Below are 13283 nucleotides of genomic sequence, written 5' to 3'. Positions count from 1 at the left end.
AGTTGAAAATTTTCTAAAAAATACACGAGACTCACAGTCACATGCTACTTGTATTTTTATTAGTTCGATTTTATTTATATATGAAATTTGATTAAAACGAATTATATTAACATTTTATATAAAATTGCTTTGATAAAAACTTGCATCAATATTGATGTTCTTAGATTAATTCTTACTTTAAATGGAAACAAATATATCTTTCAGAAGATAAATCATAGATATTATCAGATTCAAATTAGTATTTTTATTAACTTTTAGAAGTATAAAGTGTAGTAATTTGGAAAATTTTAGCATTTCATTAAATATTGTCATTTGACTAAAAATATTCTAGTTATTCTTTTTATATAAAAATACTCTAGTTATACAGTAACTCTTTATATTATTTCATTATTTTTTTACTTTGTCTTCATCTTTTTGAACTTTAGTTTTTGTCGTGCTATATTAATTTTATGGACATTATTACCTTTACAGTTAAATTATGTGGTAAATTTACCATTTAAAGATACTCTATCTGTTGTTAAAGATAGTATAATATACATATGAAAGCCAGTTACAAAAAGGAAATATACATATGAAAGCTAATATTTAATAGCGAAACTGAACAAGACAACCCTTTAACCAACCAAAAAAAAATGAAACCGAACCAAAATAATTTAACATAAAAGTTTAAATATTGCAAAGAAATATCAAGTTACGATCATACCAAGAAAACAGAACCTGCGGGCTGCAGAAACCATCAAACCGATGTTGGGTTAACTCTTGACCCGACACTTGGGTTAATAATTACCGTTTAAAGGTATAAAACAAAAAATATTGCGACCTGTGAAATAGTAATTATGAATAGTAATACGAAAGGAAAATATTTATTAATTACCAACCATGGAATGCAGCGTGCACCAAGTCACCAAACCATACATGACTACATGGCCAACTGGCCAATGTCAGCATTAACGCATTACGCAAAATATTTTCTGAGATGTGTCAATTCTCAACTTTCCTTGTCCATCGTACATTGTTTAGATGGAACACTAATCAAAATAATTTTAATACCTTTATGGTCTCACGATCGAGTCACGATACTTTGATTAAGCTATTACTATATTTTGACTTAAGGAATAATTAAATCGCACCAACCGATAAATGATACAATTACAACTTTGGCATCAGATAAATTCTCAGAAATTTAGCATGGACCATATACATTTCTTGAGAGTTTGGAGACATTAAAATATCAGATTCTTGTCTGTGGTTAAACCTCGAAACTAGAGACACGGTATGGTCTTTATAATATCAAGTCACTTTTATTTATAAACTCTTCTTTCTCTCATCATAGTCTTAACTCTCTCCTTCTCTCTCAACATTGGATTGTATCTTTAGCTTTGGTCCTGAGAAAAGCTTGCTTTGGAAATTCATCATGAGAATGCTTCTTGGTCTCTTGTTTCTCTTGGCCTTAACCGGCGACTCACGTAAGTTTTTCTTTCTGGTTTCTTTTGCCACCTTCTCTCTATTTCTTCGCTAGAAGAAAAATATTATTTTCAATATGGTTCAATCACAATGATCTTCTCAAAAAAAACCTTTTTAATCCAAATCATATACTGTTCTTGAAGTTTCAAGCTTCAAACCGTTTTTCCTCTATCTGTTTTCTAGGTGCAACTTACTGTCTATGCAGAGATGGAGTTGCAGAGAAAGATCTTCAAACGTCGATAGACTATGCATGTGGAGCTTTAGGAGACTGTAATCAAATCCACGAGAAAGGTCCTTGTTACCAACCCAACAATGTCAAGGGCCATTGTGATTGGGCAGTGAATAGCTATTTCCAAAGAGCTGGTCAAGTTCCTGGAAGCTGTAATTTCTCAGGAACTGCTACTACCAGTCCAAATCCTCCTTCAAGTATAACTCCTTAAATAAATTAATTAATTAATTAAACCTTTGAAATCTAAATTTGTTGGGTTGATGAACTAAAAAGCTGGAATCTTTTTTGTTAATTTTCTCTGTTTTGTAGCTGTGGTTACTGGTTGCATCTATCCTTCAAGTCCTGGGTATGTTTACTGAATTAACTTCCATTAGACTCGTTAGATTTCCCCAAAAAGGACAAAGCAATTTTTTATTTTAATTACATTTTTGATTCTTTATTCCTTCCACACCATCAACACACTACCCACCAACCACTTTCTACAGCTACATTGACAATAAAAGTTCCTTTTCGTTTCTTTATTTTCAAGATTTGGCACGAGACATTCTGTTTGGTTTAAAACTTGTTTATGATAACGTGACTTAAAAGTTTTGTTGTTTTTACCTACTTTGTATTACAGAAATGCAGGGACAGGAGCTCCAGGGACACCGACCTTTCCAGGACCTCCTGCGTTTGGTCCGACCGGAGGTTTTGATCCATCAGGGAATGGTGCTTTGAGTTTGATCACTTCAATAGCACTCACACTTGGTTTCTCCGTCATTGTGTTTCTATAAAAGGGCATTAGTATGACTAGAAAGTGGGGGTTTTAAGGATTTAAATCTACGGATGAAGTTTTGCCATGTATGAATGCAAGTTCTTTGAGGCAGACATCCACTTAGGGTTGCTTTTCTTTATGTTAGGCTTTTTTCTAATTTCTGTTTCTTTCTTTCTTTCATGTATGCAATGCAATGTAAGTAAGAGTTAATGGAATCTTTCTTTCTAAGTGTTATATGCTTACTGAAGATAATACTTAATAATGAGAATTTACTGTAAAGTTATTGTCGCTTAAAGATTTTGTGGACTTGGTGAATGGGTTGGAAGAGATCTATGATTGGACAAAGTAAACGTAATTTCAAAACCAAATAAAACATGTTTATAAACAAATTGATTCTAGCAATTGGGAAGCTTCATTGTACCAAACCAAAATCATACCAAAGTACTAGAGAACTCATCTGGTTTTCAACCCAATAAAACATTATATTGTGATGAACCAAAAGTTTTCTAGGCCGATCAAGTCAGTTTTATGTAAAATTGGTCCTGAGTTGTATGCAAAACATGATAGAGTTTTGACCGGTTCTGTTAGGATCTGTTCTGCAGCTCCCATTCACTTCAGCAAGTTTACATTGACATCATTGACCAGGTACTTGAGCAGATTGGGAAGCCGTGGTAACCTTAATGGAAACATATAAACTTTGATCTTAACTGCTTGGAAGATTATCTGGACTTAGAAGTTGACGCTCACTCCTCGAGTTTCTCGAGCTAAAATTCATTGATGCCACACCAAGTTGTTCTTCCGGGATAAGGTTTGGCTCTGCGCTATCTCAATTCTCATTCTCTCTTAACTCTTACTTCTCTGTTTCAGCTCTTCTAAAAAAGTATATATCTATATTGTATTACTAGATTTTGACCCGCGCGGGATCGTTTCTTTTTAAAATTTCATTTAAATTAATAAATATTTGTCGAATCTATATTTTAATAGATTTTTTTATTTGTTTATAGTCAATTTTTATAATATTGTCTTCTTTATTTTTTTAATTATTATTAAAATAAAAATGTTTATCCTATATTATCCTACGTAGATCATGTTGGTTTGTTCGAAGGTGTGGGTTTGAATAGGAAATCGGTATTGCCTATTTATAATATTGATCGGATTCAAAGCGAGGTATTAGGTTTTAGGAGAAACTTGGAGAGAAAGTTGAGAGATCTTCTCTTTAAAATCAAATCTTTCTATATTTTAAGATTAATTTTTGGAAAATTTAGTTATCATATCAAACATTTAAAATATTTTTCTGCGTGTTCCTCAAATTGGGAGATTTTCTTTTTATTTGATTTGATTCCGTAAATCTTTGAGTACAAAATGGAATTTAAAACGACTTAATGGGCTTAAAAACGAAAATGTAAGTAGCAAATTGGTTCGGTTTTTCATTTTCGAAAAACATTTAAAACAATTAAAAAAAGGAATGAAATGTTTTGTAATTAATAGGAAAATTCAGGGGCATATTCATAAGAAGTATTCTGCTTTAATAGTATAGATTGTCTTAAAATGAGTTTCATCAATACTATTAAAACAAAATCATTTTTATCTACTTACAAATAATTTATGTTGGACAATTACATTAATTTAGCTTCTAATTATTTTGCATACAACAAACTTTGTTATTATTAAATATATACCATATCTAACAAATATATTATTAAATATATTTTAACAAATTATTTTAATATTTTCAAACTTTGTTATTATTAAATAAGATATCTAAAATATTCTAAAATATATTTTTCTAATATTGGTGGATTGGGTTCTAGTCACACCTAAATTCGTGCTTTGTTGGTCTTGAACCTTTATGGACGTTAAAAAAACATATACAATTTTGGTTATAAATTAATTTAATAAAAATATTTTATTGTAAAACTAATTTCATTCATCATATTCTATTTATGTGGATTTTATTAATTCAATTTCGTAGTTACCATTTACAGTCTAAATGTCAAAGCGACAACAATTAGAAAAAAATGTATTCGGATACTAAGTTTAACCATACCTGGCTTTTTGTTCTAAGTATTTTTGTGTGTAAAAGAATGTTTTTTCATTTGTTAGTATACTTATTTTTTGGGATCTGAACTACATTTATATGTAAGATGAAATACATAAAGGAAACATTAGAACAAAAAATTCAAAGGTAAATAATAAATTCTAGAAATTAATATAAAAAAGCTCCCAGTAACAACAATTAACTTGTATGATAATGAATATTAAATTAATTCAAAAGAAAACAAACTGTTTTGTACAAACTAAGTTGATTTGCTTTAAAGACAGAATGAATTTAGACTATTAACGTTAAGAACTTAACAAGATACATATTAATTGATACAAAATACCATTAAGTTCTAGTTAGATTGTTTGAAAATATACTTTATCTTGTAAGAACACATAGTAATTTTGTTATATTTGACACTAGGGATTTTTCGGCGCTTTGTGCCGGATTTCGATGGATAATATATGTTCTAGTGAATTTTAAACTAATTTTATGATCCTGGAAAATAAAATATTCATCCAACATATGAAGATGCATAAATTTTCTTTCACTCCTGCATCATTGTTTTTGAAATGATTTAAAAAGAAAAGAAATTTCCAATATATGTATAAGAATATATTAGCATTTTTATCAGAGTATTTTGTAACATTTTATATTAATATTTGTTGCTTTTGAAAGAATTTATAATAATTAGATATAGTGTTCCTAGATTTTAATAAGTGAGATATGTATACTAGCTAGACACATCTCATTTAATTTTTGAATGAACCATTTCAAAGTTAAAAATGGACTGATTTTGTTACAATGAAGCTATAATATGGTAAAGACCAAACAACTACTATTAAACATAATCACATCTTTTGCCGAACTATGATTTATTAAAATAAAAGCAAGTTTATCCCCCACGAAGTGAGGTCAATTTTAGAGAGAAAATAGTTGATTTTGCCACTGCAACAGCCTCAAATATGATTGAAAAAACAAGCTTTAAAAAAGCTGCTAAAATGGTAAATATCAAAGAAAATGCGGCTAATCTCCTTGTGTCCTAAGCTTGCAACATTCTAACTAACACCGGCGAATTAGACAACATGAATGCCTTAAAATTGAAACAAAAACACAAAGAACACTTTGTTTTTCATTAGGAAGGATACAACACGTATAAAACATACATAAATGATATAACATACTCGTCCAAATGGATGCAGAGCTACTAATTTAGTTTGCAGATTCTATATGAGTTTGTTTATATTACTGAAAAAATGATATAACATATACTCTTATGTCAACCGGAAAAAAAAACTTTAGAATCAAGACTAAAAAATCTAAAACATATTTTTTTTACACTTTTTATTTATTTATTTGCGAGGATCAAAGTTTAGTTGTATATTTATTTTTGAGAACTTTTTTATAGCATTATTATTGGTTGTGATTTTCCATCAAAAAATTGTATCATCATTTTTTTTAATGTGAACACAATAATAACCGTGTAATACAGTTTGGTTGTCTCAATAATAACTGATTCAAAGTTCAAACAAACACAACAAGTGAAGTTAATGGCTTTATTTGGTGTTAGGGCATCTCCAACCCTACTCCATTTTCAACTCCAAACATTATTATGGAGTAAAATTTTCTCCAACCCCACTCCATTTTCAACTCCAAAATGGAGTAATGGTTAGGGTTACTCCATTTATGGAGTAATCTTACTCATTACTCCATTTTGGAGTTGAACTTTTTTTATTTATAAAATGGTCCTTTAAATCTTTAATGTTTTTATTTTTTACTTAAATAATATTTAAAATGATACATTAACATGAAAATAGTATAAGATTTTATAATAAAATATTTTTTAATGATTTTTTGTACTTTTTAATAATAAATATTTAATTCAAATAATTTATATTTTAATTATTTATCGTAAACATAAAATAGTTGGGGTTAATTGTTAAATTTTTATAAGTATAAGATTTTATTTGCAATTATTAATAAAATAAAAATGAAATCATTTAAGAAATATTATTTTTGGAGTAAAAAATGGAGTAATACATTGGAGTAAAACCTTACTCCATTTTGGTGTTGCACCATTTTAGAGTAAAAAATGGAGTAATACATTGGAGATGCTCTTAGGGTGACCACAAATTGAAATGGGTCCAAGAAACTAACACTAACCTATGTGTACTTTATTGTTTTTTGGAAATTTTACAAGATTCATTTGATTGGCTAACCGAAATGATATCTAGCCTAAACGACCAATATGAATGATTTGTGCATCTGATTTATTCTCCTCCACACATATATATCTCATTGAGGAAGTGTCGGTTTCTAACATCCTCACACAAGTCACGAGCGCGTCTATTAGAGTCCAACCATTTTCTGATTTTCATCACTAATATCGATAAGCTTTCTATTCACTACATCGACAAGTACAACAACCACGTGGTTATCAAAATTCAACCAAACCTACTAAAGAGTGAATATAACCAAACCAAAATCGAGTTACAAATATTCTCAAAAGCCGATTGCTAACACTATTTTATACCAAATAAATGGGCTACAATTTAAATCATACGAATTTGCTCGGTTTTGTCTTCTCTTAAAAACCAGCTTCTTTAATTAACATTTACACACTACTACAATACACTTTAATAAGAGTCCAAAACCAAATTCGAATCCAAGGCAGACCGGAAAAAATTGCCAAATTGAATAGAAGCGACGAAGTTAGCTTCCAATTCGGTTTAGTCTACTCAATAACCAAAAGAAATTAAACCGAACAAACCGACTCTCTCATTGCTATAAAGCAACTCAAAAACAAATTCATCAGCATTTCTCTTTGAACATTTCCTCCAATCTTAGTCCAAAAGCAATAATGGATTCAGAAATAGATGTCGACAACTCTCCAGCTTACCGAGTCTACAAGAGTGGCCGCATCGAGCGTCTCTCAGGAGAAACATTCAAACCACCTTCTCCCCTAACCCCCGAAAACGGCGTCGTTTCCAAAGACACACTCTTCTCCCCGGAGCACAACCTCTCCGTCCGCATATTCCTCCCGGAGAAAGCCTCCGCCGCCACCGGTGAAAAGCTGCCACTCCTCGTCTACTTCCACGGCGGAGGCTTCGTCATCGAAACCGCGTTTTCACCGACTTACCATACCTTCCTCACCACAACCGCCGCCACCGCCGACTGCTTAGCCGTCTCCGTCGACTACCGCCGCGCGCCGGAGTTTCCGATTCCGGTCCCGTACGAAGACTCGTGGGACGCTCTCAAATGGGTGCTCTCTCATATCTCCGGAGCCGGACCGGAACAGTGGATAAACAAACACGCCGACTTCGGGAAACTGTTCCTCGCCGGAGACAGCGCCGGCGGAAACATCTCTCATCATCTCGCGACGCGTGCGAAGCGAGAGGGGATAGACTCGGTCATCTCCGGCGTCGTCTTGATCCATCCCTACTTCTGGGGGAAAGCTCCGGTGGACGAGTTCGAGACGAGAGACGAGAGGAAGAGGAAAGGTGTTGAAGCGCGTTGGAGAGTGGCGAGTCCGAATAGTGAAGAAGGAGTGGATGATCCGTTGTTTAACGTGGTGGGGTCCGAGTCGGTGGATATATCCGGGTTAGGTTGCGGGCGGGTTCTTGTGGTGGTGGCGGGGGATGACACGTTTGCGAGACAAGGTTTGGGTTACGTGGCGAAGCTGGAGAAGAGTGGGTGGGAAGGGGAAGTTGAGGTGATGGAGATTAAAGACAGGGCCGGCTCAAGATAATAGTGGGCCCTTGGGCAAAAAAATTTTTTTACATGTATATATGAATAATTTAAAAATTTTGGGCCCCTATCCTTAATTATTTTTTAAAAAATTGGACCCCTCTTTCATACTATTTTTGTTAAAAACTGTTTGGGCCCTGGGGCCACGCCCCCTTGCCCCATGCCCTAAGCCGGCCCTGATTAAAGATGAAGGTCATGTTCATCATTTGAAGAGTCCTGATACTGATAATGCTCGTAAAGTGGTGAACAAAGTTGCAGAGTTTATTCAAAAGTAAGATTGTTGTACTATTGATTTTATATTTTTATATGATGATTATGAATAAATTTGATGCTTATCAGTTTAGTATTAAACTATGAGCACTATACACTAGTTGTTTAGAACATCCCCATTAGAGATTCACTTCCCAAACTCTCACGTTTTCCAAAAAAAAAAAATATTATAATATTTATGGATCCCACATGTTTTATGAACCCGTCTCCCAAAAGTTATTCATTGTGAATCCGTTTTATTACTGTTTCACAGACCCCACGTCACATAACGGTTTACGATTGGTTCACTTATTATTATTTAAAAAAAAAATCAAACGAAAAAAAAAATTAATAATCAATTTTTCCGAGACCCCCTCCCCCGTTTCACTAATGGGGATGCTTTTACAACACAACGACTTAGAGCAAGCGCATTAATGAATCCCCGATTGAGGTTCACAATTTGATTTTTTTTTTTTTTTTTTTATTTTTCATTTGATTTTTTTTTTAAATTAAACATAAACTGATCAATAGCATACCACCATGTGGCGTGAGATCCGCTAAACAGTAACTACTCGAGTTCATGCGGAAGGAGCGTGGCGAAACGAGTTCACCAGCTTTTATTATTATAATATATTTATTTTTTTTGGATGGGCGAGAACTCCCCTTTTAAACCTTTGATGATCATGCTCTTATAGTCATCTGCTAGTTAATATATACACAGTTGAAACATATGTTGTTATTTTAAACAAAATAAAGGAGTGTAGTAACGACTGCGAGCGATTTTGGACCACAGGGTGAACCAATGATCAAATGCGTCAAAATCTACCAGCAGCGAGATAATTCATTGCTTCAAATATCGCTGAACTATCCAGAAACGCTTATACCACATGGTTGTACTCTTACTATAAAACGATTTACTATAAATAGCACGTACGCATCCAATTTTTTTCTGCACGTATGCATTTGAATACATTGCTTGAAGCCTGGTTTTCAAGTCAAGAGACCCGCTGAGTTCTTGAAACCGTCCATTCACGGAGGAAGAGAGCGGAACGGTGGAGTACATCGTGAACTTGTGTACTTTGCGTAGTTTGAGCAGCTTGGAGATTAAAAAGTATGGGACGATTTCCATAATTCGGTAGGATTAGGTCTCTGACTTGTGTCTCAAGTTACCTTATGTTTAAAGCTTAATTCAACATTCTTCTTTTTTAAGCTTAAACTTACACATCTTAAACTCCAGTAAGATTTCTCATCTTCTTGAACTTTATTTTATCAAGCGATTTTGTGAGGATATCCGCCTTCTGTTCACTTCCGACCATGAAACACAAGATTCTTTTTTCGTAAGCGCAATTGCAGATTTATTGTCGACTTTGATGGTTACTCTTTTGCATTTTTTTCCGGCGGCTTCACTCAAGAATTCTTGAAACGAAATTGTCTCAGTTTCTGCCATAACCAAGGTTTGTGGTCTGGTGGTGATTAACTTGCGGGTAAAAAGCTCAATACGGTGAAACCAGCAGGGTTCGAGTCTCGGCCACTGGGTAATTAATATTTCGGCATCGCCAATGACAAGAGACCGACACGTGGCAATACAAAACTAGTCTGGACCACTGGGATCAGGATACCCCTGTATAATTCAAAAAAAAAAAAAACAATTGGAAAGTGAGCTATTCTAAGGAGAATGTTTTGTTTATGAAGTATGAAGAGATCATTGAGGAGCCTCGTTTCAAGTCAAGAGACCCGCTGAACTCTTGAATTGTCCATTCACCGAGGAGGAACAAGAGAGTGGATCGGTGGAGGAAACTGTGAACTTGTAGTTTGCGTAGACGATAAGAGTTGGTGTAGAATCCAAATGTGTTCTTTAGGAAATGTGACGTTGGTGATTGGAAGAATTATCTCATTTCTCAAATGGCGAAAACGATTGAAGAGATCGTTGGATGTTAGACTACGAGGTCCGGTTTTGATATTTCAATAAAGTTGTTTTTAATTAAGCAGACATAAAATTTCAGTGAAAAAATTATGTTCTTGGCTTCGAGTTTTCATAGGTGGTTAACTCTTGATATGGATCAATTATCAAAAGCCTTGCCCCTGGTGGAACGTTCACTTGTTGCACTGAATATTTCATTCATCTGAAGCGAAAACAAAACAAAAAACGGTGTTAAGTAAGAAGAAGAATATATACTCTTTTGTATTGATTAATGAACAATCAATCAATCACCTTACACTCTGTTCCTGACAAAACAGCGCAACCAGCAGCACAGGAGAGTGCGTGTGCAGGCTTCAGTTTCAAGCCTTGCCTCACAAAAGAGTATGCCAACCCAGCACCTGATCCTGAGACCAAGCTGCAGAGTTGTCAAACCCCGAATCAGAAACAAAAATTCTGTAATAAAATATACAATCAAAAACATAAAAACAGGGTTTCATCAAATTAAATATCAAACAACATGAAGATTCTCAGCTAAGGCAAGTGCATAAACTGATTCGTAAGATCGTCTTTGCCTCTGATTCCTCTCATCATGGATTCAATTCCACAACCTGCAGCGGCTAATGCTGAACACTCCCGAGCACAGTTACGAACATACTGATTCACAGAAACCAAAATTCTCTTTTTGATTGTAAAATGAAATTATTACTTGGAAGAAATGGGGTTTTATTAAACCTGAGCTTGACTCAGTGGGGTTAGGACTCGATATAGACGCCGGAAAAGTGGGGGTATGACCATTCCTGCTATACCTACGTAAATAGCTCCGGCGAGACATTTACCGCAGCGGTGACGGGTGTAACTGTTTGTTCGCTTTTCATTTCCTCTTCTCTTTGAATCTTCTTTGATCACACCCAAGCTCATATACTGCTGGCAGGAGCTTTAACCTAAAGCAACAACTAACTAACCATAGGGAGAGTTAATCCAACTGGTACCATAACCACACTCAATGCTTCACGCAAAGCAGCATGCTTTCTTTGTCCATGAGAGAGAGAGAGAGAGAGAGAGAGAGAGAGAGAGAGAGAGAGAGAGAGAGAGAGAGAGAGAGAGAGATCACGTGGCTCAACGGTTTTACACTTGTCCTTGGAACCCTCTGTCTTCATCCAAGGCACTTGCTTTTCCTCTTCTCTATTTGATAATAAACAGCTCTTGGATACAAACTAACTCCACAGCATTACTTGTTGTTATTTCAATAAGGTTGTCGTTTGATGTTACAGTAAGGTTGTCGTTTGATGTGCTAAACGCTTGGTGTCTACACTACACCACACGAGCATATAATTTTTTTAAATAACTATCTAAAATAAATTATATTCATATTTTAGTAAACTTAACATCCAAAATTTTTTTACCCTAACGTCCTCATACAATGCTTATATTATGAGAGTAGCAAGTGGGAAAGAGTAGAATCTATTGGAGATCATGAGATGTTGATTTTTGGTCATGGGGTTACAGTAAGGGCACCTGTTAAAGATGTTGGTGATGGAGTCAAGAGTGGTTCAATCTGTTTCGTTGATGATGACGTACGTGTGGCCAGATCATGATCATCGTGGTTCGAATTGTGGTGTCTTCAATATTGCCACGAATGAAATCGTATGGCATAAGTAAGAAGCCCTGTTTTTATATAAATGAATCTCAGTGGTTTGCTTAGTCTTTGTGTGTTTCTAGCTAAGAGAGTATCAAACAAGCTTTTCTGTTTTGTTTGCATGCTTTTTCTCTTTTTAATGTCTTAGTTATAAGTTCGATTCGTCCCAGCAAAATTTGTTGATAGACTTTATATATATGTTTTCTGTTTTGCTTTGAAACATTCAGAACGTAACAGTTCCTAGAAAGATTAAAAATAAATAAAGACAAAGAGTGATGGTCGATCTTTTATGTTTATGATCTCACCAGAAACAACCAATAGTGTTTTGATTTAGATCGAGGAAAGTAATAAAATGTAGTGAAACAGAGGTTTGAGTTTTCTGTAGATTTTACAAAGATGTGTCTTGTGTTCTGTTCTTGAAACCTTAACTCGAACTCAGGTAGCCTAAGAGCATGATTATCGGCTGAGACTTTTTTTGGTCCTTAAATTTTTTTTTTCTGATTTAAAAAAAAAAAATTAAATATGAACCAGTTGCGTGCCGTCACGTGTTAGTGAGACCTGCAAACATTTAGGAACAACCCTTGGAACATTTCTTAATTATGGACATTTGAGCAAAAAGTTTCTAGCAAAAAGGTGATGTGCCCCACACCAAAAACACTAAGGACCAATGTTGGGACTACCAATAAGCAATGGTGTTATCCAAAGAAGAAGAGTTTTTAGAAAAAGTGTATTTTGATTTTTTAAGTATTATTTTTTTTTTTTACACATGTGGCGACCCACAAATAGTGCAAGGATTCATTAAGAAAGAGTCATTATTTAAGGATTTTAAGGATTGAATCTTTAGCTTTTGATAAAGTCCACTGATTATTTAATTATTTTTTCTCTAAAGATTCCCTCTTAAAGACTCTTATTGCAGATGCTCTAAGAATCTTCCTTCTTATTCTTTTTTTATCCAACGGTTCTTTCGTGATTTCATAAGTATATACATAGAGAGTGTAGGATGTAATATGATAGAGAGCAAAGGAGCAATCACTTGTATCCTCTTAGCTCTGCTCTTCTTAGGGACATGGCAAGCAGTCATGAATCTAAGAACACCCACAACAACAAATACTTAACAACAAATTATTATAATAATATATAGAGTTCAAATATTTAAGAATTTGTGCCATAATTATCTCTTAAAGTCTCAATTTACGGATCTCTTTTCTGGCAGCCTCTTCACTGTGTGCGGGCTCCACTGTC

At 34.1% G+C, this 13283-nt stretch overlaps 4 protein-coding genes across 6 annotated transcripts; 3 read left to right on the top strand and 1 right to left on the bottom strand.

Annotated features, from left to right (window-relative positions):
- The first annotated feature begins 1125 nt into the window (after positions 1 to 1125).
- On the top strand, positions 1126 to 2715 carry LOC103875403 (PLASMODESMATA CALLOSE-BINDING PROTEIN 3). 2 transcript variants are annotated; one of them, XM_009153922.3, is made up of 5 exons: positions 1126 to 1273; positions 1378 to 1466; positions 1648 to 1890; positions 2003 to 2039; positions 2313 to 2715. In XM_009153922.3, exons 2-5 carry the CDS (start codon positions 1415 to 1417, stop codon positions 2464 to 2466), a joined length of 486 nt encoding a protein of 161 aa, XP_009152170.1. In that variant the 5' UTR covers positions 1126 to 1273; positions 1378 to 1414; the 3' UTR covers positions 2467 to 2715. The 2 variants fall into 2 exon arrangements, with proteins under 2 accessions (XP_009152170.1, XP_009152169.1); XM_009153921.3 differs by having other exon boundaries at positions 1234 to 1466.
- Positions 2716 to 7046: 4331 nt separating this feature from the next.
- On the top strand, positions 7047 to 8650 carry LOC103875402 (probable carboxylesterase 7). 2 transcript variants are annotated; one of them, XM_033273187.1, is made up of 2 exons: positions 7047 to 8218; positions 8424 to 8650. In XM_033273187.1, exons 1-2 carry the CDS (start codon positions 7349 to 7351, stop codon positions 8508 to 8510), a joined length of 957 nt encoding a protein of 318 aa, XP_033129078.1. In that variant the 5' UTR covers positions 7047 to 7348; the 3' UTR covers positions 8511 to 8650. The 2 variants fall into 2 exon arrangements, with proteins under 2 accessions (XP_033129078.1, XP_009152168.1); XM_009153920.3 differs by having other exon boundaries at positions 7053 to 8208; positions 8414 to 8650.
- A 1708-nt stretch (positions 8651 to 10358) lies between these two features.
- Positions 10359 to 11531, bottom strand: LOC103875401 (chloroplastic import inner membrane translocase subunit HP30-1-like). Its single transcript, XM_009153915.3, has 4 exons — positions 11138 to 11531; positions 10956 to 11059; positions 10697 to 10820; positions 10359 to 10607 (listed from the first exon to the last, which is right to left on the bottom strand). The coding sequence occupies exons 1-4, from the start codon at positions 11321 to 11323 to the stop codon at positions 10545 to 10547; spliced, it is 477 nt and encodes a 158-aa protein (XP_009152163.1). The 5' UTR covers positions 11324 to 11531; the 3' UTR covers positions 10359 to 10544.
- A 304-nt stretch (positions 11532 to 11835) lies between these two features.
- On the top strand, positions 11836 to 12107 carry LOC117126000 (putative F-box protein At2g03610; the record flags this gene model as incomplete). Its single annotated transcript, XM_033273188.1, is given in 3 exon segments — positions 11836 to 11979; positions 11981 to 12058; positions 12060 to 12107. Coding segments are annotated over 3 exon segments (270 nt in total), but the record flags the coding sequence as incomplete, so codon positions are not given.
- Between the last annotated feature and the right edge of the window lie 1176 nt (positions 12108 to 13283).

The sequence above is a fragment of the Brassica rapa genome, chromosome A06, assembly GCF_000309985.2.
Source record: "Brassica rapa cultivar Chiifu-401-42 chromosome A06, CAAS_Brap_v3.01, whole genome shotgun sequence".
NCBI classification, from domain to species: Eukaryota; Viridiplantae; Streptophyta; class Magnoliopsida; order Brassicales; family Brassicaceae; genus Brassica; species Brassica rapa.
Note: the sequence above shows the minus strand (reverse complement) of the source record. Positions and strands in the feature narration are given on the sequence as shown.

Coding starts and splice junctions, on each gene's coding strand:
- LOC103875403 (XM_009153922.3), top strand. CDS start 1,415: ATGAGAATGCTTCTTGGTCTCTTGTTTCTCTTGGCCTTAACCGGCGAC. Junction 1,891..2,002: donor CAGTCCAAATCCTCCTTCAA/GTATAACTCCTT, acceptor TCTGTTTTGTAG/CTGTGGTTACTGGTTGCATC. Junction 2,040..2,312: donor ATCTATCCTTCAAGTCCTGG/GTATGTTTACTG, acceptor TTTGTATTACAG/AAATGCAGGGACAGGAGCTC.
- LOC103875402 (XM_033273187.1), top strand. CDS start 7,349: ATGGATTCAGAAATAGATGTCGACAACTCTCCAGCTTACCGAGTCTAC. Junction 8,219..8,423: donor AGGTGATGGAGATTAAAGAC/AGGGCCGGCTCA, acceptor CTGATTAAAGAT/GAAGGTCATGTTCATCATTT.
- LOC103875401 (XM_009153915.3), bottom strand. CDS start 11,323: ATGAGCTTGGGTGTGATCAAAGAAGATTCAAAGAGAAGAGGAAATGAA. Junction 10,821..10,955: donor AAAGACGATCTTACGAATCA/GTTTATGCACTT, acceptor ACAACTCTGCAG/CTTGGTCTCAGGATCAGGTG. Junction 10,608..10,696: donor TGTCAGGAACAGAGTGTAAG/GTGATTGATTGA, acceptor TTTTCGCTTCAG/ATGAATGAAATATTCAGTGC.